The sequence below is a fragment of the Camellia sinensis genome, chromosome 1 (genome assembly GCF_055761805.1).
Source record: "Camellia sinensis isolate YWXY chromosome 1, ASM5576180v1, whole genome shotgun sequence".
Lineage (NCBI taxonomy): Eukaryota > Viridiplantae > Streptophyta > Magnoliopsida > Ericales > Theaceae > Camellia > Camellia sinensis.
The window spans coordinates 205,120,724-205,148,520 of record NC_138961.1 but is presented as its reverse complement, the minus strand read 5'-3'; the positions used below and the strand labels follow the sequence as shown (position 1 = coordinate 205,148,520).

The following is a 27,797-nucleotide window of genomic DNA, read 5'->3' as shown; positions in this document are numbered from 1 at the left end:
AGGCACACAAAATCCGGGTGAACTCTGAGCGGTTTTAGCTCTTTCCATCTGGCGCTTTGTATAAGAAGTCATTAACCAGTCCATACCTCAAATGCGTTCACCCAAACCGAGTCGATGCTTTTCTTTTCGAGATCCATGAAGGAATGTATAGAAGCCATATTGGTGGGAGATCTTTAGCCTACCGTGCTATTTCGCAAGGATATGCACAAAAATATGTGAGAAAATGCAAGAAGTGCCAGAAGGTCACCTACCAAATTCATCAACTAGCCAGAGAGCTCCTTCTTCTCACAAGTCCTTGGCCTTTCACAATATGGGGGCTTGACATAGTGGGACCACTCCTAACCGCGTCGGGTAACCGCAAGTTCTTCATAGCGGCGACAAACTACTTCACAAATGGATCGAAGCCAAGCCCCTGGCGACAATTAAAGAAAAGAATGTGAAGAAGTTTGTCTGGCAGAACGTGATAACGCAATTCGGAGTCCCCAAGGCTTTGATCTCCGACAATGACACCCAATTTGATAGACGGTTGTTCAGAGGATTCTGTGAGGAACTAAAGATAGAATTTTATAATTCCACACTAGCATATCCTCAGCCCAATGGCCAACGCGAAGCGTCAAACAAGACCATTCTAGATGGGCTGAAGAAAAGGTTAGAGAAAGCCAAAGTAAAGTGGGCCAAGGAACTTTCAAATGTCCTCTGGGCTTATCCAACAATACCAAGACGCTCGATCGAGGAGACGCCTTTCGCCTTGGTATATGGCATGGAGGCAGTCATCCCATTGGAGATCGGTATGCTTACCATCCGCAGCAAAAATTTTGAGCCTGACTTGAACATCAAAGCTATTGCCTTAGAATTGGACCTTGTAGAAGAACGCCAAGAAAAGGCGCTGATCTATGTCGCAGCGTATCAACAAGAATTATCCAGAAAGTATAACAAAACAGTTCACCCTAAACCGTTCAAGGTCGGGGATTGGGTCTTAAGGAAAGTGATGGGTAACACTCTTATGTCGGGCAAAGGAAAACTAAGGGCAAACTGGGAAGGGCCTTACAAGATAACCGGTCTGGCGGGCAAAAGGGCATACCATCTAGAAGACTTCGATGGCAAAGCTATATCCTGGCCATGGAACGCAGCCAATCTAAAGTTGTATTATTTTTAGTTTCAATCTTTAAATGTAATATTTTGTAAGGAACAAACGCTCCCCTCCATTTACCAATATAATTCTTTCAGTCACCATGTGAATTTATGAAAGCAATATGTAATATAAATGAATTACTGTACATAGAAAATTTGTAGTGGTTAATGGATTGCAATGAACAAAGGGCAACTGTCTCCTAGCCGAGGTGATTTTACCCGGTCGAAAGAGTTGATGACTTATTCAAATCAAAGCTTTTAGCCGAGATGATCCTGCTCGGCCATTAAAGTTGATGAATTGTTCAACTTTAAGTTTATAGCCAAGATGATTTTGCTTGGCCATTAGAGTCGATGAATTGTTCGACTTTAAGGTTTTAGCTGAGATGATCCTGCTCGGCCATTAGAGTAGATGAATTGTTCAACTCTAAGCTTATAACCGAGATGATTTTGCTCGGCCATTAGAGTTGATGAATTGTTTGACTCTAAGCTTTTAGCCGAGATGTTCCTGCTCGGCCATTAGAGTTGATGAATCGTTCAACTCTAAGCTTTTAGCTGAGATGATCATGTTCGGCCATTAGAGTTGATGAATTGTTCAACTCCAAACTTTTAACCGAGATGATTTTGCTCGGCCCTTAGAGTTGATGAATTGTTCAACTCTAAGCTTTTAGCCGAGATGATTTTGCTCGGTCTCTAGAGTTAATGAATTGTTCAACTCTAGGCTTTTAGCCGCGGTGATTTTGTCCGAATCAAGAGTTGATGACTTGTTCAACCCTAAACTTTTGGCTGAGATAGTTTTGCTCGGTCTTTAAGAGTTAATGAATTGTTCAACTCTAGGCTTTTAATCGAGATTGTTTTGCTCAGTCATCAACATTGGTGAACTGTTCAACTTTCATCAAACTTTTATTCAACTTCAAATGTCAAACTGAGGCATTTTGCTCAGTTAGACTAGTTTATGATTTGGGCAGTTTCAAGTGTCACAATTTAAATGCCTAGCCGAGGACTTTTGCCCGGCTAACACTTAGTAAACTGTGTTCTACGACCAATAATGTTGATGTTTTGTTCAACTTTTATTGTAACCGAGATGCTGTGCCTGGTTAAATTAATGGATTCTTTGTCGAGTAAGTATTGCACAGTTGCAAAGAAGAATCACAACCTACATTGCAAGAATACAAGAGAGACAAGTTGGAAAAAATTTCATTCATTAACTGTTCAAGTACAAGAGTTGGGGCAATCGGCCCAGTTACAAAAGTTCAAAACAAAAAGGTGGAGAATTCATAACTAAGCTAGGGGGAGAGGTCGGTGAATTCATCTCCGGCTCCCTCTGTGGCAGTCTCCAGGTCGACCACGGCAGCTTTTTCTTTGTTGCCGATCTTTTTCTGGCCGGCCTCCTCCTCGGCCTCTTTCTCAACTTCTTCATTGGCCTCTTCTTGCAGAGAGTTGAAGACTTCATTGGCATAAGGCACTATATAGACCGATAAAAAGACAGGGGAAGGATAGGTGAACACCTCAATTTTAGATCCTTGGCCAAGTTTTTCACAAGCAGCCTTCCAACTAGACTTGAAGAAGATGTCCTTGGTGGCTTCAACTTGTTTGGTATAGTTTTCTTCGGCCTCCTTGAAGCTGAGGTTGTTGGCCCCATCCACGGCTTTCTGTCTTGCTTTTTTCTCCTCCTCTAGCTCACCTTTCAAAGCATCCCTCTCTTGCTCGGTTGAGACGTTATTGCTGGCGTTATTCAGTTCGGTCACTTTATGACGCAAATTAACAATGCGGTCCATAACGAGATGCTGTTTTTGGATGGCCTGCAAAAAGAAGAAAGTTAGCCCAAAGAAGAAAACCGAGCAGAGACTTGATGAAATTTTGAATCATACCGTAATCATGGACTTGATCGCCAACTTCACAAGCTAGGTGTCAGGAACGTGATCGCTCCTGGTCACGTCGCTCGGTAGTAGCATCACTTTTGATAAGTCAAAAGCGAAAAGATGCTCCTTATTCTCCTTGACTGATGCGTTGGCTGGGATTTCTTTACATCGGTACTTAAACTCCGGCCTCCACGGAGGTGTGGGCTCAACATCTTGCACTGGCTGCTCAGTGCTGAGCTCGGCCACGAGCTCGGCAAAGGGATCAGCCGAACAGGCCCGCTTACCAACACAACGAAACTCAACATGTGGAGCGACTGTGAAAGCCAGGCAATCATGGTCCCTGAACTCTGGCCGACGGTTGGAGTAGGAGAAGGGATGCTCGATAGCTCTGTTGAAATAGTGGTGATGAGGTTCTTAATTCGATTCCTCTTTGTCATTTCCTGCTCCTCGGTCAAGCGGATGAGGGGAACGTCTGGAGGTGTTGGATCGAGAGGCGGAGAAGGCACCTGCAGAAAATCTGTGACCTTGCTCTTGCGACGAGCTAAATAACGATAGGTCGGTACGTAACCGAGAAGCTCGTGGCAATCTCGGTGCCTATATCTCAGTGCAGCCTTGATCGCCTTTTTATTTGGATATTGATAATTGGCTTGTAACTCTTCGATAGCTGTAAAAGGAAGACAATTAGTTCGACATAATTGACATTGACATTGACAAAATCAACCAGTCAAAAAGATCGGCTTACAAGAAGAACTGAAGTCCTTGTTGATATACCAACCGGGCACGCCAGCTGTTTCATAGTTACTGAACACCCAGAAGAAATCATCATCGTGCATGTCCTTATCCGGTGTGCCAGTCACTAATCATTCTCTGCCCGGTCTTATTTTCAAATAATAGTTGTAACCATCTTTTGTTTGACCGAGCATATATTGACGCAGTATTTCGGCCAGGCCCATTTGTAGACCTAGTCGGTTGTTCAGCTCGACCACTCCATTTATAATCCTAAAAGTGTTTGTGGACACTTGTATGGGGGCTAGCCCGATGCGCCTTAAAAACTCGCACATTAGGGGCTGCACAGGGAAGCGCAACCCTCACTCAACTATGCTTAACATGGTGAAAGGGCAGGATTCCAGCCTACTCCATAGGTTTATGTCCTCATCGCCGAGCTCCAGATGCACATCGGCTGGAATGCAGTACTCTTCTCGGAACGGAGCCAGCGCCCCATGGGAGGCCAGCTTGTTCAGTATGGCAGTATTAAGTTTGCAAAGTTTTGCACGGTGGCTGCTCGGTCTTTGAAAACCCTTGTGTTTGTGTGCTTGGTCCCCCTAGGACTTTGTAGTTAAAAACCAAGTGTAAGTGATAGCGCGGGCACGCAAACAAGCTCGACTTTAGCTCAATCACTTTGGGCGCAATTGCACCTCGGTCTCTAATGGGTAAACAGCTCGGTCGCTCGAGCAGACCAAATTTTAGCCTGGTTGAGCGATCCAGTGCTTTTTTTCGCTCAGTTCTTCCCCTAGGTTCTACAAACAGGGAACTTGCTCGGTTAAGTCATGATTTTGGATCAAATGGAGATTTGTAGCCCGGTCGATCCTAGATTCTCACATGCTCATCACAGAAGATGGTGAACAGTGTCGAGGGCGAGGGGCAAAGACATTTTATATCATCACAATGGGATAAGAACCCTAGCCTAACTTCATTTGAAGCCATGAGATCTATTGTTATCACACCTTAGACTCATCTATGGGAGACAAAGTTTAAGAACACGAAAAAAGCATGAAGAACAGTAGAGGGGTTGAAGACTTACTGGTTAGGGCGCGGATCGTATCCAACCCATAAGATGGAGCCCCAACAACGGCGACGGAACAAAATCAACTTGAGAGAATGCTCTAATCTAAGTACAAAGCATAGAAAACAAAGGTTGTGTGCTCTGGATTCCTGGGTCGTCTGAGAAAGAAAATGAACAGTGGAGGAAGAAATATGAAAGGGCGTGCGATATATGTATAAGAGGAGAAGAGGCGCCAAAATTTTAAACTGAAGAGACGGCGCGTAACAGCAGGATAAACAACACGAAGCCAATCAGTGAACGCCACGTGTCTATGATGGGACCGCTGCCAATCTTGAGAAGACGGGTTGGAAACCCAAAACATCAATCGGGCGAGCTACTCGACCGAGCATACTAACTAGCCCAATTGAAGGTGGTGAACTAGTTTGGTAGCACAGATGGCTAAGCATACAGCTAGGCGGTGATGGCCGAGTAAGGGAATAGGCTCGGTCTCTAAATGTAATCCCGTTCATGCTAGCGTAAACGGAATTAAGGAGCAATTGAGAGGGAGATTCATAACCTAACATTGGGTCGAGCTAAATTGGACCGAATTAAGTTGGGCCGAAGTTCCTTGCTTAGTCGGACATTGGGTGCGCACCGGAACAAGGGCTCAGTTCGATCAATTTGGAATAACTTTAGACCGCTGGCCCGGTAGAGATGTGCGTTCTGCTGAATTGGACGAGTTTAGTCCTCAGAAGATCAGATCCGAGCAGGAGCTTGGTCATGACTGAGGAAGTTCGATTGAGCCCACAGTGAGGAACTATCAAGGAAACCAGACAAGTAGCACGGTCGTAAGGTGATGGCGTGGCGCCGTACTAAATATAGCTCGGTGAGGAGTACTACACGGCACGGCGTGACTGCATGAAGGAGATTCCGTTGTCCATACATGTCAATACCGTTTGGCGGTTTCGTTAGGTGGCGTTTAGCTGTATTAGCGTTGATATGTGGGGAAATGTGAGAGGAGAGCAGGTCCACGCATCAAGAGGGGAATGGGCGTACAAGTGCGCGCAGAAACTATATAAACGGCATTGCGCCTTCATACTCAGGTCTGGAACATCCTCTGATCAGGGCTCACCTATCACTTTGTCTCCTCTCTTCTCTCTCTCTCTAAGTGTGCTAACTTGACCGTCGAAGGGATTTTCCAGCAACATACAGTCGGGTAGCTCACCGTTGTTATGTTCTCAGGTTAATCGACGTGAAGCGCAACTTGGACACGAGGAGTATGAATAATGTCAGATATTTGGCCCCCGTACAAGAAATGATACAGATCTCTTTTTTTCTTGACCCCCACAACCATCATAAACACATGTCAGTGAGTGATAAGAGGCGGGGAAAAAAAAACAAAAAAAAAAACAAAAACAAAACAAAAAATTAGCCAATCCCAATACATTAGAGATGGTGGAGGTTAAGAAAAAAAGGAATCTCAACCTTTTTCCTTTCACCATTGGATCACATTTCAATTCTTAAGAAAAAATTTATTTTAATTCTTTGGATCATAACAAGAACATATCATATATACTTTTTAAAGAGATAAATACCATAGAATTGAATTGCCTCTTTCCTTTACATCGGAATGGTGACATGGTTTAGAAAGTATTAACAATTTTTATTCACTAATAAATTAATTGATAGGGAGTGAAAGTTATTGGTAGTGTTTGGTTTATTTTTCAAAATTCAACTTTATTTTTAAATTATGATTTAAATAAAACATGTTAATTAAACATATTTTTAAAATACATTGTAAAATTACTTTTAAAACACCTCTCTTCTCTTATTATTATTATTATTATTATTCAATTAATCAATCACTTTTTCTCTCTATCAATTCTCTTTCCTTTCACATTCTATACATCAATTAATCAAAAAAATAAAAAAAATTACAAATCATCTCAAAATTATTCTCAAAACTCATAACTAAACAAATCTTTTCTTTTCAAATTATGATTCAAAAACTCAAAACTCAAAATATAATTCCACACTCAAATTATAATTCTAAAATTGAACCAAACGAATTATCTTTTTGAATGATTCTTTCAAAAGCAATGACTCTTATAAAAGAATTAATTAGGAAGGTGAATAATATTCACACACCATAAATAATTAAGATATATTTCAACAAATATAATAAACTTTATTAGTTTGGAATAATCATGCTCACTTTCTTTTTGATAAAGTTAAAGTGACCAGAACTAATTACACATGATTCATGCATACAATGACATGATAAAATATATATTTCAATATAAAAGAGATAAGATTATATTATTTTTTTATTCATACAACTAATGAATTATTAATAATAAAAAAAAAAACAAAACATCATGTGAATTAAATTTTAAGAAAATTCAAGGTAATCTGGGGATCAATGTGCTTTCTCCCAACCTAAAAAAGTTAATTTAACATTCATATATAGTGAGTAAAATAGTACTCTATAAAAATATGAAACTAATTCACAATCCCAAAAAGAGAAGGTTGGGAGCTCCACAAACATGATGTACAACTAGACCTTTGTGACTATTTCCAGTTTTTCAAAAAATAAATGTCCCAAAAGCATGGGGATCAAATCCCATCTTCATCTAGATAGCATCACAAATAGAACCGAGAGAGAGAGAGAGCTATAGTATTTGCTGAAGTTAAAACCCCACAATCATAAATTCACCAAACTAAAAAAAGGTTCAATCAGCACCAAGTTCTGTTGAATTCCATATACAAACCTCCAAATTCAGCTGCCCTGATGAACTAACGTAACCAAATGGAATCAAAAGAAAATCTACGGGAGGAAGACCTTCCACGTGCCCAGGAAAATTTTGTGTGCACGATTTCAACCGAAGAGAGCTTATTCCTCTCTCTGAAACGACGTCATAGAAGAACTGCTCCTTCGAAGAACTTGGCCCAATACAAGTTATCATGACCGTAAGCCCGATATTTTCAATCCCTTTGTTGAGGAGAAAGAGAAGACCGTCTTCCTCCGCTTGAAGAATGAGAAACTGTTCGTCCTTACACAAATAGACATGTAAAGGGCAGTTGTATTGGAAACGCCTTCCAGAATCCCAATGTTTACTGCTGAAGTGAAGTGATAACTGTTCGGCTGAGCCAACAAAGCTGCAGTCCTGAAGAGGGCATGGACATGGTGCATAGGCACATGTTTCTTCGTGGTCAGTTTTCTCCGTGTAATTTAATGTTTCCGTGCAACCATAGTCTCTGTTTCGGCACAACATTCTGACTGGTTCAACAACCACCTCTACATCCCTGACTAATGACATATTTTCCTGTAAAAATCCAACAACCTAGTTATTTATTTTGAGAAACTTAAAAGATATTGAGAGAGAGAAAGAGAGAATATATGGAAGACATTGAGTACAAGACTGAAGAAACAAATTCTAGTTCCAAAGCTAGGAACTCGTAAAAATTAACAAAAAATAATATACAGCTGGGCACCTGATTATCAATAGCTCCTATATGTTTCAATACAAGGTCTACTATTTCTTTTGTTCAAAAATCTTCTCTCTTTTGATTATTAATTTCAAGTTTTTGGACATAGAGCAAGCCCAAAGCAAATATTTAGGTTGAGTTTGTAAATGAAGTAAACGCTAAAAAAAATTGTTGCTTTTCCCTTGCTTTTACTTTTCCCTCCACAAACATCCAAACACAACATTAGTTAATTGCAGGTTTCAGTCATTTATGCTGTGTTTGGTTGGGGAATTTGGGGAGGGATTTGGAAAGGGAAAGGGAAAAGGTGTGTGAAACTATGTGAAATATATGCATAATTTATTCACATTTCACCTACCTTTTCCATTTCCCTTTCCAAATCCCTCCCCAAATCCCCCAACCAAACACAGCATTAGATACAGTGAGAGATAGCCCACAGGGACATGTTAATCGCAACGCATACAGATCCTCTTCATTACACCATCCAATGGTTTTGAAAATACCACCTCAATGGATGTAATGACTTCTTTTTTTCAAAAAAAAAAAAATTGAAATAATGATAAATTCATGTGACAAATTTATAGCCATTGGATATGTCATGGAGAGGATCTGGATCCAATCACAACTGCCATATTTCCTTACTATAAGAGACAAAATGTTATAACATTCTGAATACACCAAAGATACAATCACGGCGATGAGATTGTTAAACATAGCATAAAAATGCATTAAAATTCTTATTCATTGACTGAACTAAACAAGCCTTAAGTACTTACTTGGGGTCACCTACATTAATCTGTTTTCTCTAGTTTGCTTTATCCAAAACTATTTCCTTGATTGAAATTATAAAACAAGCTCCTCTATAACAATTGCCCATTTATTTGACATTAGAACATTGAAATTAAATCATTAGAGGTACATATCAAAAGGAAAATCAAGATTAGAATTGTAAAGAGATTTTAAAAAACGAGAGACTGATGATTACCTCCTCTATAACAATTGCCCTATTTATTTGATCCTCTTTTGCCTACAAAGTAACAATCACAAGTAACAACCATATCCCCAAGAAGAAGATAATGGAAGAGAAAATATAAAGAGAATAAAAAAGTGAGAGCTATTGATGGTTACCTCCTCCATAACAAATTCTCCATTTATTTGATCCTCTTTTGTCTACAAAGTAACAATCCCCAACAAGAAGAAAATAGAAGAGAATTATAAAAATACATGAGAAAAGAAGTCGTCATTATTTACACAATGGTATGGATAATACAAAAGAGCTTCTTTATGTATCACCAAAAATAAATTGGTGCAAGTCAAATCATAAATTAATATCTTGTCATCATAAAAAAATAATAAATAATCAATTTGTAGACGTCCAACAAACACTAAAAGACAATGATCAATGGGATACCACCTAGCCTATTAAGCTAATCACTAAAGGCAGGTTCCTCAATCCCCTAAAAGAAAGCAAGACAACATAACATCTCATTCAAACAATCGATTTTGATCTTACAATCAACTCAATTCATTTGTATAAACAAATATCAAAGAGAAGAAAAAATGCACTGCACCAAAAATCTATGTCAATAAATTGAAATTCAATTTGATTTTTTACATGAAAGAAATTCCTAAGCAAGGTCACATGATGCAAAAAGAAGACACATATGCAAGGTGACCAACTCTAATCGTCATCTGGCCTTTTCTGGTTTAGGAAAAACAAGGATCTAAAAATGCATAAGTAAAATATGCTATAAAATCTGATGCACAGAAGGCATTGAAACTATTACTATGGTGGATGGCAAGGATGCCCCAACTAGAGGACACATGGCAAGCAGATGTCTGAAGCCCCCCTGATGGCATGGGTTAAAATGGTGTTACTCTTGTCCATCAAAAGTGCAAAAAGCAACTAAGATATCAAAGACGCAACTATTAACAACCTTTTGCCAATGGCCAGGAATGATGGGTAAGAGAAACCAAACCAAGCCTTAAGTCCCATCAGGTAAGAGAAAGCACAAACAAAAAAAGAAAGAGAGAGAGAGAGAGAGACCATTACCCAAAGTCTGACAAAGCACAAATTATTGATTTCAAATTTATAAACAAAGCTCACAGTAACACAATCTAAGAATGCAACGTCTTAATTACCGGGTTACCCTCATCAGCAAAGTCAAGACCATGCTCGACTATGGTGTCCACTTCTCTCACTAGCAAGTCATCCGGTTGAGTTCTGTCCACCACTAACTCCATCCCATGGCACCTCTCCTTGTAAATTACCTGCAGAGGAACAGAAAACTTGATGATCCGCATATATAGTGTCATATATTTATAACTTTAATTTACCTCGCCACGTCCATAACCACCAAGCTCCTTTTCTCGCTTCTCCCTCTCAGTAATTTCTTCCTCACCCCATGAGGACAAGCAGGGAGCAACAATGGGGACCAATTCACAAGGCCCTCCAACAGAGATTCTCTCATAGTAGAAAAGCTGTGAACAACTACAGAGGTAAAATTCTAATCCAATTGTTTGGTTGCATTTTTGTTTTTTGTTTTCAATATTTGAAAATCATGGAAAACTTGTTTAGCAAACTGTTTCTGAAAAAAAAAAATTAGAAAATTTTCAGAAAACCATTTTTAGGAGATACTAAAAAATTCTCAATTTTTTTTTTTGAAAACTCAAAAATTAAAGCAATATGAAAAGGGCGAGTGTTTTGGAACTTTTTTATTGTTTCATTTTCGAAAACACGAAAACAAAACAAAACAAAAAAAGAACCAAACAGGCATAATTCTTCAGAAATTGAATATGAGGTGACATTCTCTACCTGGAGAAGTAAAAGGCAACCACCAACTGCACGTTGCTTCCCTTGACGGAAACGTGATACCTCCCGAACTAGACGGTCAAGTAAGAACTTTCCCCAGTTGTACTGATGGATGATATCCATATTTATCAAGAAGTGGAGGAAAGAAGGACTTACATCCAGCCTTGCTGTAGGGCACAAAAGAGTGCCTAATGCATAGAGGACAAACGACCTCTTAAAATCATCTCCTGCTTCTGGGGCTGCCAACCTATCCTCCAAAAGCCGAAGAGATATCCCACGATTTGAATCAGTGTAACTAAGACGCAATTCTGCAATTAGTTCATCAGGACCTGAGTTCACCACATCCTTCCCACTTGCTGCTAATCCGAGCACGAGTTCCACATCCTGTGGTGATAAAGGAATGCGCTCACCACAAATATTCATGCTGCTTCGTGCAGTATTGAACCTCTCTAATAGCCAAAGGCACAAACTGCGACGGAGGGTTCGACATCTAAGACCAAGGAGGCTACCAAATCCCATGCCTTTCACAGCAGCCTTTTGATCAGGGGAAAGGCGTTGTAACACATTGAATAAACGTCCAGGAGAGCACCTTGTGATTAGTTTGGCCTGCAACAAAGAATTTGTAAGAGTTTTGTGTTGTGGTGCAAAACATTATTGCAAACAGTCAAACCAAACCATAAAGGATCCGAGCGGCTTTTTTACGTGTTGGTTGTTGGCTACCTAACACACAACCCTCCTACTTTACCCGGGCTTAGGACCGGCGGAGCTGTTAAGCAACCCCGGCAGAGTTGTTATTGCAAACAGTCGTCCAAGAAATATCTTACCTGTCGTCTCGGCTTTGGGACACGGGCAGGAGCAGTGCTCAAGTAGTTATCCCACACTTCACGGGCACGCCTGGTGTATTTAGCTTTCTCCTCAACACTCATTGATTTCCATGCATCAGAAGCTGCCTTTGTAGCCTAAAAGGCAAAAAGAAATCACATACGGTTAACCATTTCAACTATTCAACACTAAATAGAACTATGTAAATTTTAAAAGAAATTCAACAACTTACAGCTTTCAGGCCTGAAGATTCGGGATGGGAAGCACTATACTCCTTAATAAACTCTCGGCTACAACATTAACCATTTAATGTAAATATTTGAAAAAGAGAATGCTTACAGATGCACATTTTTGCTTTGAAGAAACCAACTGTTACCTAAAATGCACCCAGGAGCATGCAGGACGAGGTGTGGTAACTTGTTTCTTCTTTTTCTTAATCCCTTCAGGCACTGTAAGCTCTTCCCCCTTTCTCTTGCCCATCACAGTATCTCCTTCATTCGGTACCTTAAAGCATATAATTTTGAAAGGTGTTTTGCAGATCACTCACTAAATTTATTTATCAAAAAAGAAAAGAAAAAAATAAAGAATCTCGTCCCACATGTATCCAATTTTTGTCCAAAAGGGCACATCTATTAGAATGACAAAAACATACATCATAGTTAGTGTTAAAAAAGGGCATAGAACAGAACTAAACAAAGTTTATCCCTGTTTGGAAGTTTTGAGCCATTTTTAAAAGCAAGCAGAATTTCTTTTAAAAAAAGAAAAAAGAAAAAAGAAGAAGAAATTTAATGAAACTAATACGATTGGAATCTGCAAGTTGTCCAGTTATTTCTAGAAATTTATTATTTTTGAATTTAATAGAAAATTTGGTCCCTATACAATCAAGCTATTCATGTTCCTAGTCCTTCTGCTTAAACGTTCACTTAAAAAGACTCTCACCTTCCTAGCACCAATTTTGGTTCTTTTTCTTTTGCATTATGTTTCTCTTCATAAAGATAAAAGTAAGGAAAGATAAAAGAAACTAATTTTGGATCCTTAAATTCAACAACATTGTTCCTCATTTTGGATTCAACAATCCACAATGCAATCACTACATTAGTAGTTTGTCTTTTAAAAACTCTAGCACACCTCTTAAGAAAGTGGATTTGCATTTGAGGCAACCATTTTTCGCACATAATACCCGAGTCTCAGCTTGCACCCAATCCACACCTCCCAGCACCTCATTTTCAAAGACCAACACAACGTAAACAAAAATTTTAGTTCTGTTGAGCTTCATCTTTTAAGTATTTAGACGCGGATTATATCACAACTGTGAATTTGTCCCCTATGATATTTGTGGATTTGTGTAAAAAAAAAAAAAAATCATACTATCACTACATCTATCTCTTACTTTTTTCTCAAAAAATTCTATCAACATATCTGCATCATCTTGTACCAATGTCATATGTGGTGTCCTAGTAAGTAAGAACTTTACTAGAAAAGGCCCACAATATTGAAGTTTATAATTCACAAAAACCCCTAATGCATCACAGAACCAATACAAAGAGCTCCACTTTTGATTGAATCCAGAAACCAAAAATTATTCACAGAAAATGCTAATGAAACAAATATATGGAATTGAGATAAGATATGCATATATGTAACTGAATGAAATCGAAAGGGCTGGAGAAGACAAACCATTGTTCTGTTAGTGAGATCGAGTGGAGGACAGTCCAGCGAGATCGAACGCAAAGCAAGGGGTCGAGATTAGGGTTCGATCGAATTCAAGGAACGTTGGTAGCTACTTGAATTCGGAGAAGAAGATGAGAAGACGTTGTTGAGCTTTTGGCAATGGAGTTTCTCTCTGCTGAGTTGAGTTGTACCTTTTCGTTGGGTTCGTTTCCTGATAAATGACAAGGATTATTTACACGTACACCCCTAATTGTTAACCACTATTGTTTTAACCTTTTAAATTTTAAAAATGTATAAATAAATTTTTAAATTATTAAAAAATATTACTTTAACATCGTAAATTTAAAAATATATAAATAGACCTCTTAAATTATTAATATTTTTTACTTTAACCCATTTCATTAACGGTTCAATTTGTATATTTTTATAACTTAAGAATATTCCTACGTTTTTATAATTTAAAAAAAAAAAGTGATATTTTTTAATAATTTAAAAAATTTATTTATATATTTTTATAATTTAAAGAGTTAAAAGTAATATTTTTCTCAATAGTTTAAAAGGTTTTAATATAAATAATTCAAATGATAACGAATCATGATATACGGGCATGGAGAGATAAAACGATTGAAAGGGTTAACCGATTTTTCCCTTGTTTGAGAATTTTTTTTACCACTTTAAAAATAATAAATAATAGGATAAATTAAATTATTAGTCCTTGAAATTTAAATAAATTGTCACCATAATATATGAAATTTTAATTTGAACAATTTGATTTTTATATTTTTAATTTGGTTGTAATGTAGTTCCTTCGTCATTTGCCATTAAAATTTGGAAAAATAAACTAAAGTGAAATTCAAAAGAAACTAATTCTACTTTGGTCCTTCTAGTTTTGTACATGATTTTTTTTATTTAAAATGTTAACAACATATGATGGATGGATCATATTACAATAAAATTAAAAGTATAGAGATCAAATTGTTCACATTAAAATTATGAGAACCAAAATAAAATTTCACTCAAACAAATGAACAAGTACTATAATTTACTCTAAATAATAATAATAATAATTGTGAAATTTTGTGGTGCTTTTGATTAAAAATAAATTTCGGAAGAAGAAAAAAATATATTACCAACAGAGCAAGATGATGGTTTAATGTTAAAAATACTCAAAAGTCCTATCTGATTTCAATTCTTGGTAAAATTTGTAAAAACTTATGTAATTTCAGTTCTTCGTAAAATTTGCAAAAATTTTATTTTAAAAACAAGCAGAAAGGTTATAAAACAAATTAAATTAAACACATTTTTTAAATTTATTGTTTTTTCAGTTGGGCTTAAACTCAACTATAGATAAGCATAAATATGCTTTGAAGTATATAAAATCAAGTTGATTGAGCTAAATTAAGCTTTCCTGTCTTCGTTTTTATAGAATCTTTTTAATTTGCTCCAACATGGTGCTTTCTTTTATCTTCTTTGTCACATATACCATTAGGGATTAATTTAATTTGTTAGTTGTTAGCAAGGAAAGGGGATAACATAAAATGCGTCAAACTCTTCTCTATGGGTCTCTATGGATCCGTTCGATTCAAAAGAATTTAATAATGAAAGGTGTAAATGACAAATAGTGAAGTGAAAGAAAAAAAAAATTGAGAAGAATATATATTTTCTCATATGTATTTGCCTAAGATGAAAATTTTAGAAGAAACGCAAGATAAATTTCGAATATTAACCACTTTTATAAATAAATTTGAACTTTGTATTTTTTATAAGGGACTAAAATCTATATTAACATGAATTGTACAAGAAATTCATGTTTCATACAACTTTCACTACTTTCATGTTAAATAAACTTTGAAAGTAGTTTATTTGTTCTCTTTATTTTATTCACTTTCCACCACTTTTATTCTAACCAAACTCAGCTTATAAGATTTGAATTCGTAACCTCACATCACAAAGTGATACTACACAACCACTTATCCAAAGGCACTAGTTCTATTACTAAGTTTAGGAGAGAAAAATTAGAAGACCAAGCACAATGTCATTAGGTTATTTTGGGTTTTAGTTTTACGCACAAATCCAAAATTTAAATTTTAAAAAAAAAATTACAAAGTTTGTTCCATTCCGATTACTAATTAATATATTTTATATTGTTTCTTTGAGATACCAACACATAAGTCATGGATCCTATTACCAAGACGTAATGACCTCTAAAATATTATTTATAAATTTAATTATAATGATGTCGTAAAAGTTGTGTTACATGTGTTTCTTACTACAAGAATAAAAAATTGACATGTAAATTTAGGGATGAAGCTTTAGAGGTCTCAACTTTTTTCCTTGCCTCGGCCAATAACTACCAATTTGAAGTATCACTAAAAATAACTCCAAGAGCTTTAAATAATTTCTCAATTTAAATGCAATATTAAAAGATGCACAATATAGAGCTATTCAAGGACAATTATTTTGCCCTCAAGCTGCTTTCCCCTGTATCTAAATATCTTGAAACAAAATGCAGATCATCTAATAAAAAAGAAGAGTTTTATGTTCTTATTATCTCAATTCTCATCTACCAAAACAGTAATGCTAAAACCATACCACAAAGTTACACACCAAATCATATCAATAGAATCAGTAAGCCCACACACATATCATTTCCAGTGCCAATTTTCCTAGGGCTCATTTACATTTCCTGCAATTTATTTGTGCACCAATTGCTTTCACCTAGAAAAATAAGAAACAAAAATTACCAAGAAAAATAAAAAACTATCAGCCACCAAGAGACACACGACCAATGATTATCCAAAAGCAAAGATCAAAATTGACAATTACAGCATAAAAAGGTTTCTGGTATAAATAAAATAAGCAAGTTTAACTTAAGCTAGAACAAAAACCCCAATTGCCCTAGTCAATTCCCAGGGGAAATGTACTGTAAGTTCACAACATCTACCATAACCTTAAAACAACACAATCACCTCCTCAGATGTGAGGAAAAACATGATACCTCCATATGCAGAGTCGCAATTTGAGCTGCCCAGCAGCACTGACAAAATCACTTGGAACCACAAGAAACTTCTTCAGAGGAGGATGTTTGGCCCGCTCATATATGCACTCTGTCAAAGATTGTAGTCTCACAGAACTGTCCTCATTTGTTGCTATGAGATCATAAGAAAACCCTGTATTCGATGAGCTTGGTACAATACAACTAACATTGACCACATTTCCGAAGGGTTCAATCCAATTATTGAGAATAAAAATTATGCCTTCACTTTGTTCTTGAAGAATAAGGTACTTCTGGTGCTTTTCTAAATATATATGGAAGAGACAGTTGTACCAGAATTGCCTCACAGAATTTGGATGGCTGTTGCTGACATGCATGGATAAGTGCTTGGAGGATCCAACATACTGGCAATCAGGAAGTGGGCATAAACATGGTGCATAGATACACATCCCCTCGTGGTCACGTTTCTTGCTGTAACTCACTGTTTCTTTGCACCCATACTCCATGTTTTGGCATGATATTTTGACTGATTCAATAACCTTCTCAATGCCCCGGCAACGGTGATAGTAAATCGGCCAAGCGCAAGAAGGACACTTACTTCCAAGCTTGCTGCAACAGGAGGAGCACACTAGATGCCCATTCTCACACTAAATTTCGATGTAGCAAGAAAAAAACCACATTAGGGCTATTATTCACAGGCATAACTTGCAATTAACCAGTCACAGAAGTTTCACCAATGGAAATTAATACATACAGATTTCTTACGCAACAACTAATATTGTATGCAAAAATGTAAAAACCTGAAGTTTCTCAAAAAGCACATTCATCATACAGCTTCAAATACCATTAACATGGTAAATCTTATACGGGAATGCTGATGGAATCATATTTATTGTGTCATTTTTACCATTTTGTTTACTAAATACTTACATGTGCATATCCGATATTATAAAAGAAATTCATACTCCCAAAAGTTTTCATAGAAAGTCATGACGATCTGAGTTAAGAACACAACTTCTACCATACTAACAGAGTTTGCCACCAAAAGCCCAAAGTATACAAACCTTAATGAGTCAATGGAAAGATTAAAAATTGTATACAAAGTGACTATTCCAATTGCAGTGGATGATAGGGAGAAATAGAAAACCAATTGCATAAAAGTTATCAATTTTGACGAAAGCAAGCAGACATATAGACCACATTCCTGGTGAAAGACACTGATCCAAATGCAGCGAGAACACCTCCAAGGAAATAATAACCCAAGTATCACAAGGATTTGAGGTCTTGTTTCATATGTTATCCCTAGAATGATTGGCTGTTAAATCTATTGTCAACACATAACTCAGGGACCCCATCCATTGAAGCCAGCTATAGTCTACCAAAAATGCTCATCAGTGAATTGAAGATAGAGCAGATACAGCCCCTATACAACAGAACATCTGTGCAAAAGAATCTAACTAATTTGCGGTGCTCTTGTAACCCCCTGGTTTACAAACACCCAATAGAATATTGCCACATCATTTAGTTTGTGAACTCCACCAAAAAATTTCACCCACTCTTATGTGATAACTTCAATCTTTTCTCCTAAAATGCCATCGACTCTGCCTCCCCTTCCCCTCTTTCCCAACCCCAGCACCAATCACCACCACCTCAACCCAACCCCCAGCAATGACCAATTTGGTGACGGCACGTGTGGCACACAGGTTCCCAACCCGACTATCACACCATTCTCTCCAATGTTGGACAGGGATGGTAGCAAAGGGAGTGGAGGGTGGTGGGGCTGATGAAGAGAGGGAAGGTAGAGGGAGAGAGAGAAAGGGAGGTCGGTGGCAGTGGTTGTTGTTTGCAGCTGAGGAGAAATGAAGGTGACCAAAGATGGGCAATAGCATTTTAGGGGAACATAGGGAGGAGGTTATCACAAAAGGGCGAGTGCACGTAAAATGGATGGAAATTTTTGGTGGAATCACAAATTTGTTGAGGTGGCAACATTCCATTGGTCATTTGTAAAGCAGGGGGTTTATGAGAGCGCCATGTACAAGTTAAACTCCTGTGCAAAACCATATAACTCGTATTTTGAGATTTCTTGACCAAGTATAATAAATGACAATGATTTGATTCCTAAAATCATTTAACTCTCTTCTACCCCCAAAAAATGAGAAAAAGTTACGCAGGATTATTAAGACCAAAATAAATAATAGAATAAATCAACGTTAAGGGAGTTCCACGCCCATTTAATGAATCAAAACCCCCAATTTTCAGTTTGTCTCGTTGCTTGTAGAAAAATATCCCATAAAGTTCGTTATTATTAACTTCCTTCGAAAACGACATAAAGGACTCCAAAAAATTCAACTAAGATTCCATCGATCAAAGTACAAGATAAATGCAACGGATAGTGAAACACCCACGCCCGCAACCAAATAGCACGTGTGTCTTTCCATAAACAGGCATGCATAAGAAAAACAAGCTTTCAACGTGGGGGTGTGCGCGTGGGGGGCGGGGGCGAGAAGTTTGGAAAGCAATCCCCACTGATCATCACCACAATAAATGTGCACGAAACAGAAATGCCATAAGAGCATAACCCATGCAGCACTGGAATTAGTAGTGATGGTGGCTTTTGCCAAAAAAATGTAAACCGGGCCAAAACAAACCACACGTGAACCTCTCTACTCAACTCAAAGATAGCAAAGACAGCAAGTCCTTGTTTAACAAGTTTTTCAGCAATTTATTTCTTGTAGTAGCTTTTTAAAGTTTTATAGCTTGAAATCATGCCTTCCACAATAATCCTTTTCCCACTACAACTCTAATAAGAACAAGCCCAACACTTTCCCCTGATTTATTCATTAGTAACCTTCCTTGATTTGATATCAGTAAATTTTGAGTATTTGTATGGCCATTAATCGATCCAACCTGAGATTATTACTAGATGATACACTCGGAATCACACTGTATAATAATAAGGATTTCATAAAATGATAACACAGATGCTACTTCAATTGCACAACATACAGAAATAATAGACACATTGAGATCAAGGGTTTGTAAAAGAAAAAAACACAAAGCGATCGTATGGAGAGAGGTAAAAGGGGGTTGAGAGAGAGAGAGAGAGAACGGACCTGATAGACAGGAATGCTCAAATGATCGAAGCAGATGGGGCAATCGAGCACGTCTGGGTCGGTTAGGATTACGGAAACGGAGTTGCGTTCGCGATCGTCGTTGCATGCGACGCCATTCGATGGGTGTCCCGCCTCGCTCTGATCCTCCTCCTCCTCTTCATCTTCATCTTCTTCATCTTCCTCTCCATCTTCTTCGTTGTCGTATTCAGATTCTCCGTCTTCCTCTTCGTCGTTTCCGGATTCTCCATCTACCTGTTCGTCTTCTTCTTCGTCTTCGTACTCGGATTCAACTTCTTCATCGTCGTCGTCGTTGTCTTCAACTAGTTGTGGTTCTAGGCTGGGTGGGTAGTGTGGCTGCTCTTGTGCTGGTGCTGGTGCTGGTGCTGGTGCTGGTGGTGATCGAGTGAAGGTGGTGGTGGTTCTCTGTTTCTTGGACCACGGATTGTTGCTAGGTCCTGCGGAATCATCTTCTTTATCCACAGAAAATCTTGCCATTGCAAGTTTTCTCGCTCGCTCGCTCTCTTTCTCTCTCTCTCTTCTAAAGGAGTGCCTGTGCCGCAAATCTCATTCAGGTACTTCGGGTATTTATAGGCAAAACAAGTCTCGACACTCGGGTACCAACAAACAAACAAAAAAAAAAAAAATGTGCTAGTAATAAAAAAAATAAAAGATAAAAGTAAAATAACTTTTAAATAATTTTTTTAAAATTATTTTTATTGAAAATAAACAACACCAAATACTCTTTGGCACACAATTTTCAATTAAATAAATAAATAAATTTATAAACAATCTTATAATTTGTACCAATAGATTGTATTGTGCAAATTAAGATCTAACTTCTTTTCAATTCATTTAGAAACATGTATTTTTTTCGGTCTCACTTAAATTATTAAAGTTGTTTAATTTATAAGCTATGTGTATATTATTTATTAAAAAAAGTATATTGATTGCATGACTTTGTTATATTTATTTTTAAAAAATAAATTAATATTTTTAAAATCATATATTTTGATATGTTTATTTTAAAAAAGTTTTCATCTATTTATCTTTTAAAAATTAATTTATTTGTCTTAAAAATTGAACAATTGATTTCAAATTTATTGTTTTTAAAACTAACATCATGAACTAATTTAACAAAATCATATAATTATAATTATTGAATTAATATTTTTTAAGTGATATACACAATAGACTATAAATTATAAACGTGAAACTTATTATCAGGATTTGTAGGCCAACCTTGGAGTTGTAATTTATTTACGACTCTCTCGTAAATTTCTAAATATAGACATTCAATACAATATTGTCACGTTATCCAATTAGAGAACTTTAATAAAATTATCTATTTACTTACGTCTATCCTAATGATCTTTGTCATTTTTTTTATAAAATGTAATTGTCAATGCCTCTCCTCTCTCTCTCTTTTCCAGTTCTACAATCAATCCCCAATCTTAGGCCTTATCGCGCTACCTTTCTATTCTTTCCATTTCACATTTAAATTCGTTTGGTATGTACTTTGCATAATTTCTCAAATTTTATTACCATAACATTTTTTCTGATGTCTTTAAATGCTCCGTCTCGCCACTGCATTCCTCAAAAGCTCAGATAACAAGAATCTCAACCCACAAAAAAAAAAAAAGAGAAAACTTTGGCCAATTCTACCGGAAAAGTTGAATTGAGATTGACAAAATCTTATCTGTAACAGATTGTAATATTTAGATATTTATGACGAATTACCTTTTTACTGGTAAAAACGCTTACTTAAAATTTAATGTTTTTATTTTTGGGTAAGTAAAATTTTAATGTTTATTTCCTTCAAATATGCTAAAATCCAATCATTTATTTCAATTTTTTACGTTTTCAAATGAAGCTAACTTTTGTGACGTTGGCTGGCGGTTTCGGCAGTGATGGTTTTGCTGCCAACGCAATCCTCGTGCTCGGTGGGCCCGGCCCTTCCAGCGCACGTTAGCGAAACGAGCTTATTGTGAAAAGACGGAAGTACCCTCATCTCCAACAAAAGTGATTCAAAAATCCGTTCAAATCGATAATCTGAATCGAACCAGACCGAATCATACGGTTTGGTTTAATTTTATTAAGAATTGATTCAGTTTCGGATTAAAAAATATGAAAACCGTAAAAACAGTTCGATTAATAAATTTTATGAAAAAATCGCGATTTGAACCGAATCGAACCAAATTTTAAAAGATATATATATATATATATATAATATTAAGTTTTATTTTTATTAATTGATTTTTTTTAATTTTAATGATATTACAATGTTATAGATATATAATATTGAGTAATGTCTTAATATTATTAATTTTTATCATGAGTTAAATGTAATTAGTTTGAATAATTATTTTATTAATAGTAATAATTTATTTTTATAAATAGAAATTTTTGAAACCGTAAATTAAACTGAAACTGAGGCCTGGTTTGAGAACAGGCTATTTTAGTAATTTTTTGACTTTTTACGAAAAGATGTGCAGAAAAGTAGAGAAGTGATGTGACAAGTTTTAGTTGGCTTTTTGATTTTTTAGCTAAAATAACCACTCCCCAAACAAGGCCCGAATCATTTTTTTGATTTAGTTCAATTCGATTATACAAGGGTAATGGTATGATTTAATTCTCAAAATTACAGAACCGAACCAATCCGAACCGCGTGCAGCCTTTATCTCCAACTCATCCGTTGATCAGCAGCTTCTTCGACCTCTCTCTACCCCTCTCTCTCTCTCTCTCTCTCTCTCTGCAACAAAAGAAAAAGCCCTAAAAAGGTTTCGAATTTTGAGGGGGCTTCGGATTTTCATTGATTTCGAATTCGACATAAGCAGTGTTGTCTGAGAAAGTTTGAAAACCACCATGGCTACTAACAACAAAAATGAAGAACCCAACACAGCTCCTCAGCCCGATCGTTGGTATAACCTAACCCTAGGTTCCTCTTTCAAAGACCACCGTCCCTCCTCCAAGTTCTGCACTTTACGTTGTATACTTCTCTCTCTTTCTATATATATATGTGTGTATGTATGTATGTATGTATGTACTTAGTTTTCCATTTCATTCTGTTTGGTTGCCCAGAAAGCTGAAGGAAAGAAAAGAATGTACCATTTTTTTTTTCTTTTTAAGATTGAGAATGTAGTTTTATGCGAATTGAAATATTTTTTCTCTTATTGTATGCTGAGGAAACTGAGTAACGAAAACAAAAACAAAAACAACAAAATAATATGGGAAAGTTTGCATTTTGTGTTTTTGCTGTTTTAGCTATGGCCCTATGGGTAATTGGACTTAGCTTAGCTATATGTTCTTGCAAACCCAAAAGTTGCATTTTTTCATTTCAGTTTCTATCTAATTCTTCCAGACCCAAAGCAATAAAAACATGGGGTTTGAGATTTTTTTATTCATCTATTCGTTTCTTTTTCAGTTAAAAAGCTTGCTTGGGATATTAGAAGGTTGTTGAATTGGTTTTTCTTATTTTTAAATATATTTCAGATGAATTTAAACCGGCTTCAATTGATAAGAACCAGCCAGGATCACTGCATAAGAACAAGGAAAACAGGGTTACTGTAGAATTCCACAACAACCAACCTGGAAAACCAAAAGTGACCTTCGAGGGCAGTAGCGAGGATTACAAGGAAAATGATGCTGTTTTATTCTTTGGCGGTGAGACCTTTCGGTTGGAACGGTTGCATCGGGCAGTAAAGCGGTTGAGACATGTTCGGCTACCTGGTGAGTCTGCTACTGCAGCTGCAACAACTTCACTTGGACCAGCCATAGAATCTGGTTCACCACCGCTCGGTAAAGTGGCTAAGTTCCAGTCTTTGAACAAGAGCATACCACATTCAATGCCCGTAAGTTTTCAATATGGTGAAATTGTTTAAATTTTGGTTCTACAGTTTCATAATCTATGAAGAGAAAACCAACTTTGGAAGATCAAGTTAGTTCTAGTAAACATTTACTACAAATATCTGTTTATAGAATGGTATCCTTACAGTAGTGCAACTCCAATAAAGATGCTTCCAGGGCATTCAGTGTCATTTTTATTTGTATTATGAGGTTTGAACAACAGTGAGTGGCAACCATTTTGCTTTATTTTGGTCGACCGTTCTTTCACCATAACCTGAATTTAGAAATACATCTCTCTCTCTCTCTCTCATGTTGTGTTAAAATAGGACCTTATAATATACCTTGAGAAACATTTTTATCTTGTTCTTGAGTATACACATTCCACAGTCTTCTGTAGCAATTTTAATTCTTGTTACTTCAAGACAGTGTAAGTACTTGACAACTTGGCAACTTTTTTATTAAACTTGAGGTTATGGGCTCAAACCTATGAGAACAGGCACTGTCATATTTGACCAAAGATTAGGTCTGCACTCAAATCTGTCTCCTAAACCCCCAGCCAACGGGGACTGGAATCGTTGAACTTTTATTTATTTATTTATTTATTTATTTTGAACTGGGAACTTTTATTTATTTATAAAATCTACAACTGATGATGCCCTGGATTGTAATTTCGATAGTGCAACATCCATATTATTCCGATTGAAAAAGTTAATACTTCGTATTATGTTGGATTCATCTTCCTGACAAGTTAAGGCTGTTCTTGTTTGCTTACTACATACTGTAAGGTTGATAGCCGTCTGAAAAACTGCTGAACTGGATGTTGATGGCATATCTTGGAATCTATGTTTTTCTTTCCATACAAAATGATAGTCCATGTGGGTTGAATGAATTTTTCTTACATTTGAAAATTGTTTTTGTGCTGTCTGTATACTGTGGGTATTCGTTCAATACCGTATGTCTATATATTCTTAATCAGATCTGGTTTTTTTTTTGTGTTTGGAATATTTAGATACTTTGAAAAATCTGTAGTACTTTGTGATTCTCTTTATTCTTAAAAAAAGAAAAACAAAAAAACGAAAAAGAGAAGAGGAAGAAAACAATAATGAATGCATTGCATTTGTAATATATATTGTTAAAGGTGATTCCCTTATGTTGGTCCCTGGTAAAATCGATAGTGCTGTTGGGATAATGTGCACAAAGTGGCTGCCCTCGTACTCAAACTCAAATTCTCTCATAATTGGCAGCCCAGAGCTTTACAACTGCACCAAGCAATGGCCCCTATTTTGTAATTATAATGTTCTACTTGTACTAAATAAAGTCCCTATTGTTACATTTATACTAATGATGCATACTCTTTTTATTGTGTACCTGTACAGGTTGAGATTGAACGAATTGAAATTGGTGACTTCAAGAGTTTAGGTATGTTTTTCAACACTAAAATTAGTTACTCGATTGACTACTCAGTTATTATTGACCAAATTATTATACGAACTCCAATTGTTTGAGCTCAAGTACATATCGAGTGTGGACTGTGTGGATTGCTAGACAAGCATTACGTAACTGAAGGAGAAACAATATTCTTACCTTAGCAATACATACTTGACAGTTTGATAAGTCGGCTGGGCTTGTGTTTGTCTGAACTTGACTCTTCAAAGTTATTCTCTGTGGCATTATGCTATTTATTGTAATGTGTGTCCCATTTTTCATGGTGCTATTATTATAAGTTTGTATAACCAATTGAGCTCTGGTGACTTTTCAATTGATAATAAGAAATGAGAAGATAGAAGAGGAAGAAAAATAACTATGCTTAATATTGGGCGACGGTTAGGTGCCCAGTTGTTGAGTCCCAGACCAATTGCAAAAGCATACCTTAGTTTGTGATAATTTTAGAAATTTGATATCCCATCAAGTGCTGTAGCAAGAGAGGTTACCATCACCAGACCAAGTGCCTTGAAGATTTTCCTACCGAGCTGGATTTGCAGCCTTGTCTAATTTTATTGCAAAAGGTTTACTTAGGGTGTGTTTGGATGATCATTGATAATGAATCGATATATGTTGTTGTACATAGTGCTTAGTTGTTGCTCAATGGCCTTGACAACCACAGCTGGTTGTAGCTGGATCTGTTTTTTGATTTAAGTCTGGCAATCACCAACTCTTTTTGTCTCTCTGCCACAGATACAAAACCTAAAAATGAGAAGGCTGTCGATTATCCATCTGCCCGACCAGATCCATTTATTGCATCACCAAACCTTAAGAATGATGACTTGGAGGAACAGATAGACATAGTCAATGACGATGAAGATGGTGGTGAAGCAGGCAATGGCGGGAACGATGCTGAAAAAGAATTCCACACCGGTATTGACATTAATGTACCACATCAAAATGATACAGATGATGAGATTGCTGAAGTAGATGTCAGTGACGATGAGGATAAGGGTCGTAACGCCGCAGAAGCCCTTAGAGCACAGGTGAATGCAGAGGAAAGACGAGAGCAAACTTCAAGCTCTAGTGGCGGCAGTGGGAGCGAGAGTAGCGAAAGTGGGAGTGGAAGCGGAAGTGGGAGCGGGAGTGGGAGTGGGAGCAGCAGCAGTGACAGTGAGAGTGATGATGACTCTGTCAACTCTATCTGAAAAGTGGAAGTCCTGCAAGTCACTTCAGTTGAGCACCTCTACATTGACTGTGATGGTACAAAACAACAGGTCGGCGAGTAAGATGCCAGATCTAGGAAACTGTGTGCATTGGAACTGTGTGCTTCTGGAGTGGATTCTGAATGAAAGCTTTGAGGAAGGTACCATGCTGAATTTCTGTTGTTACATGCGCCTTTTCACAGAACATAATGTTTAGGTGTATGAAATAGTTTTGAATTGTCAACTCCAAATTTTTCTCCGCATTTTATTTTTTCCTTTCCTGTTAATTAATACAATATAAAAGCTTAGGCTATTCTATTATAGTTTGTAAGAGCATTGGAACAGAATCCTAATTTTCTGATGTGAATTTAATTTTCTTTCTGTGCCTCTCCCCTCGGCACTTCATGAACCACCTCTGTATCCATTATGTAAAATATTTTCCTCCAGGGCAAATTCTTCCTTGCTTTCTTGCTCCCTTCAATTTTCCAAATATCCCATGCGTTGGTTTTGGGTGGAGGTGCTAGGGGGCCACCAATCCGAGCTTACCAACCCATATTCTTTTGCTTCACAGGGATTCATGAAATTATCGCGATCAGATCTGCAAAGAGGAGAAAATAACCAAATAGTGATTTGAAATGAGGTACATATGAAAAGAATGTCAACGAGATAAGAGTATGTTTGGATGACCAACCCGCTGCTCGAGCTTCCATGCAACTCTCCATGATGGTGTTTTGTTAAGCTTAAGCCTTGTGGTACACCATTTCTCTTATTTGTATGCCAATCTCTGTCGCCTCAAAGTATATGCCACGGTTGAGTGAGAGATTTATGAGTTCTATACGAGAAGTTCACTCTCATTTACGCAAAAAATTAATTTAAAAATGAGAAATTGCTCAGTTTTGTGTAACTTAAAATTTTGGGATGGAATATCGCAGTTTCATGTCATCCCAGTTTCTCAATTTTGTGATGTAGTCTGCCAAATTTGGGATCAATTTCCTTAGTTTTTGAAAGGAACTTTCATAGTTTTGGATTGAATTTTCTCATTTTAGATGAGATATTTCTTTGTTTTCAAAACAAAAAAGTTTCTCGGTTTTTGTAAAAAATCGAGAAATTTGAGATCAAATTTCACTATTTTCAGGTTTGGGATGGAATTTCTCAAATTCTGAGGTGCAATTTTGAAATCTTAACATGAAATTTAATTTATTTTAAGTTTCAATTGATTGTTACAGTAATAATTAAAATTTAGGGAAATTCTACTATATGCACTCTTAAGTTATATTACTTTTTTCTTTAGATGACTATTTTTTTTTTTTTTTTTAGTTATAACTCCTGAAATCTTTAGTTATGCCTTATGTATTGTTTGATTTTGATTTTTTTTTTTAATTATGACTGATAAAATATAAAATTATATCATTTTTCTTTAATTATAAGGCGCATACTATAGTCTTTCTCTAAAATTTAAGATACATCTTGGTGTACACGACTACATGTGTATTTCGAGGGGAAAATAAAAATAAAAAAAGGACTACATGTGTACATATAAGATTCTTGAGATTTTCATCGGCTTTTGCGTTTATGGTGAAATCACAACAATCGTTTGCATAAATAACGTGTCATGATCCATACATTTTAACTATATCATTCAGTTCAAATACAAATTATCTACGGTGTTTTGGAAA

General features: G+C 36.6%; 3 protein-coding genes across 5 annotated transcripts; 1 reads left to right on the top strand and 2 right to left on the bottom strand.

The window, feature by feature from the left end:
• Positions 1 to 7,299: 7,299 nt before the first annotated feature.
• LOC114309006 (uncharacterized) lies at positions 7,300 to 13,795 on the bottom strand. 2 transcript variants are annotated; one of them, XM_028254693.2, is made up of 10 exons: positions 13,550 to 13,795; positions 12,249 to 12,376; positions 12,105 to 12,162; positions 11,875 to 12,009; positions 11,054 to 11,656; positions 10,576 to 10,719; positions 10,381 to 10,509; positions 9,367 to 9,408; positions 9,224 to 9,265; positions 7,300 to 8,078 (listed from the first exon to the last, which is right to left on the bottom strand). In XM_028254693.2, the coding sequence occupies exons 1-10, from the start codon at positions 13,550 to 13,552 to the stop codon at positions 7,485 to 7,487; spliced, it is 1,878 nt and encodes a 625-aa protein (XP_028110494.2). In that variant the 5' UTR covers positions 13,553 to 13,795; the 3' UTR covers positions 7,300 to 7,484. The 2 variants fall into 2 exon arrangements, with proteins under 2 accessions (XP_028110494.2, XP_028110497.2); XM_028254696.2 differs by lacking the exon at positions 10,576 to 10,719 and having other exon boundaries at positions 13,550 to 13,791.
• A 2,540-nt stretch (positions 13,796 to 16,335) lies between these two features.
• LOC114308989 (putative E3 ubiquitin-protein ligase SINA-like 6) lies at positions 16,336 to 20,212 on the bottom strand. The gene is made up of 2 exons (XM_028254677.2): positions 19,652 to 20,212; positions 16,336 to 17,185 (listed from the first exon to the last, which is right to left on the bottom strand). Exons 1-2 carry the CDS (start codon positions 20,144 to 20,146, stop codon positions 16,517 to 16,519), a joined length of 1,164 nt encoding a protein of 387 aa, XP_028110478.2. The 5' UTR covers positions 20,147 to 20,212; the 3' UTR covers positions 16,336 to 16,516.
• A 2,115-nt stretch (positions 20,213 to 22,327) lies between these two features.
• On the top strand, positions 22,328 to 27,110 carry LOC114309005 (uncharacterized). 2 transcript variants are annotated; one of them, XR_003645650.2, is made up of 5 exons: positions 22,328 to 22,637; positions 23,141 to 23,499; positions 24,871 to 24,913; positions 25,670 to 26,282; positions 26,693 to 27,110. XR_003645650.2 is itself a non-coding variant. In XM_028254692.2 (4 exons), exons 1-4 carry the CDS (start codon positions 22,514 to 22,516, stop codon positions 26,122 to 26,124), a joined length of 981 nt encoding a protein of 326 aa, XP_028110493.2. In that variant the 5' UTR covers positions 22,328 to 22,513; the 3' UTR covers positions 26,125 to 26,533. The 2 variants fall into 2 exon arrangements, 1 of the variants encoding a protein (XP_028110493.2); XM_028254692.2 differs by lacking the exon at positions 26,693 to 27,110 and having other exon boundaries at positions 25,670 to 26,533.
• The last annotated feature ends 687 nt before the right edge of the window (positions 27,111 to 27,797 follow it).

Excerpts from the sequence above, each read along its gene's own strand:
- LOC114309006 (XM_028254693.2), bottom strand. Across the intron at positions 10,720-11,053 it reads GTTGCCTTTTACTTCTCCAG|CTTTTCTACTATGAGAGAAT; the intron begins GTAGAGAATGTC and ends AGTTGTTCACAG. Across the intron at positions 9,266-9,366 it reads GAGAATTTGTTATGGAGGAG|GCAAAAGAGGATCAAATAAA; the intron begins GTAACCATCAAT and ends GTTACTTTGTAG.
- LOC114308989 (XM_028254677.2), bottom strand. The coding sequence starts at position 20,146 with ATGGCAAGATTTTCTGTGGATAAAGAAGATGATTCCGCAGGACCTAGC. Across the intron at positions 17,186-19,651 it reads TGAGCATTCCTGTCTATCAG|TGTGAGAATGGGCATCTAGT; the intron begins GTCCGTTCTCTC and ends ATCGAAATTTAG.
- LOC114309005 (XM_028254692.2), top strand. The coding sequence starts at position 22,514 with ATGGCTACTAACAACAAAAATGAAGAACCCAACACAGCTCCTCAGCCC. Across the intron at positions 23,500-24,870 it reads GCATACCACATTCAATGCCC|GTTGAGATTGAACGAATTGA; the intron begins GTAAGTTTTCAA and ends GTACCTGTACAG. Across the intron at positions 24,914-25,669 it reads TGGTGACTTCAAGAGTTTAG|ATACAAAACCTAAAAATGAG; the intron begins GTATGTTTTTCA and ends TCTCTGCCACAG.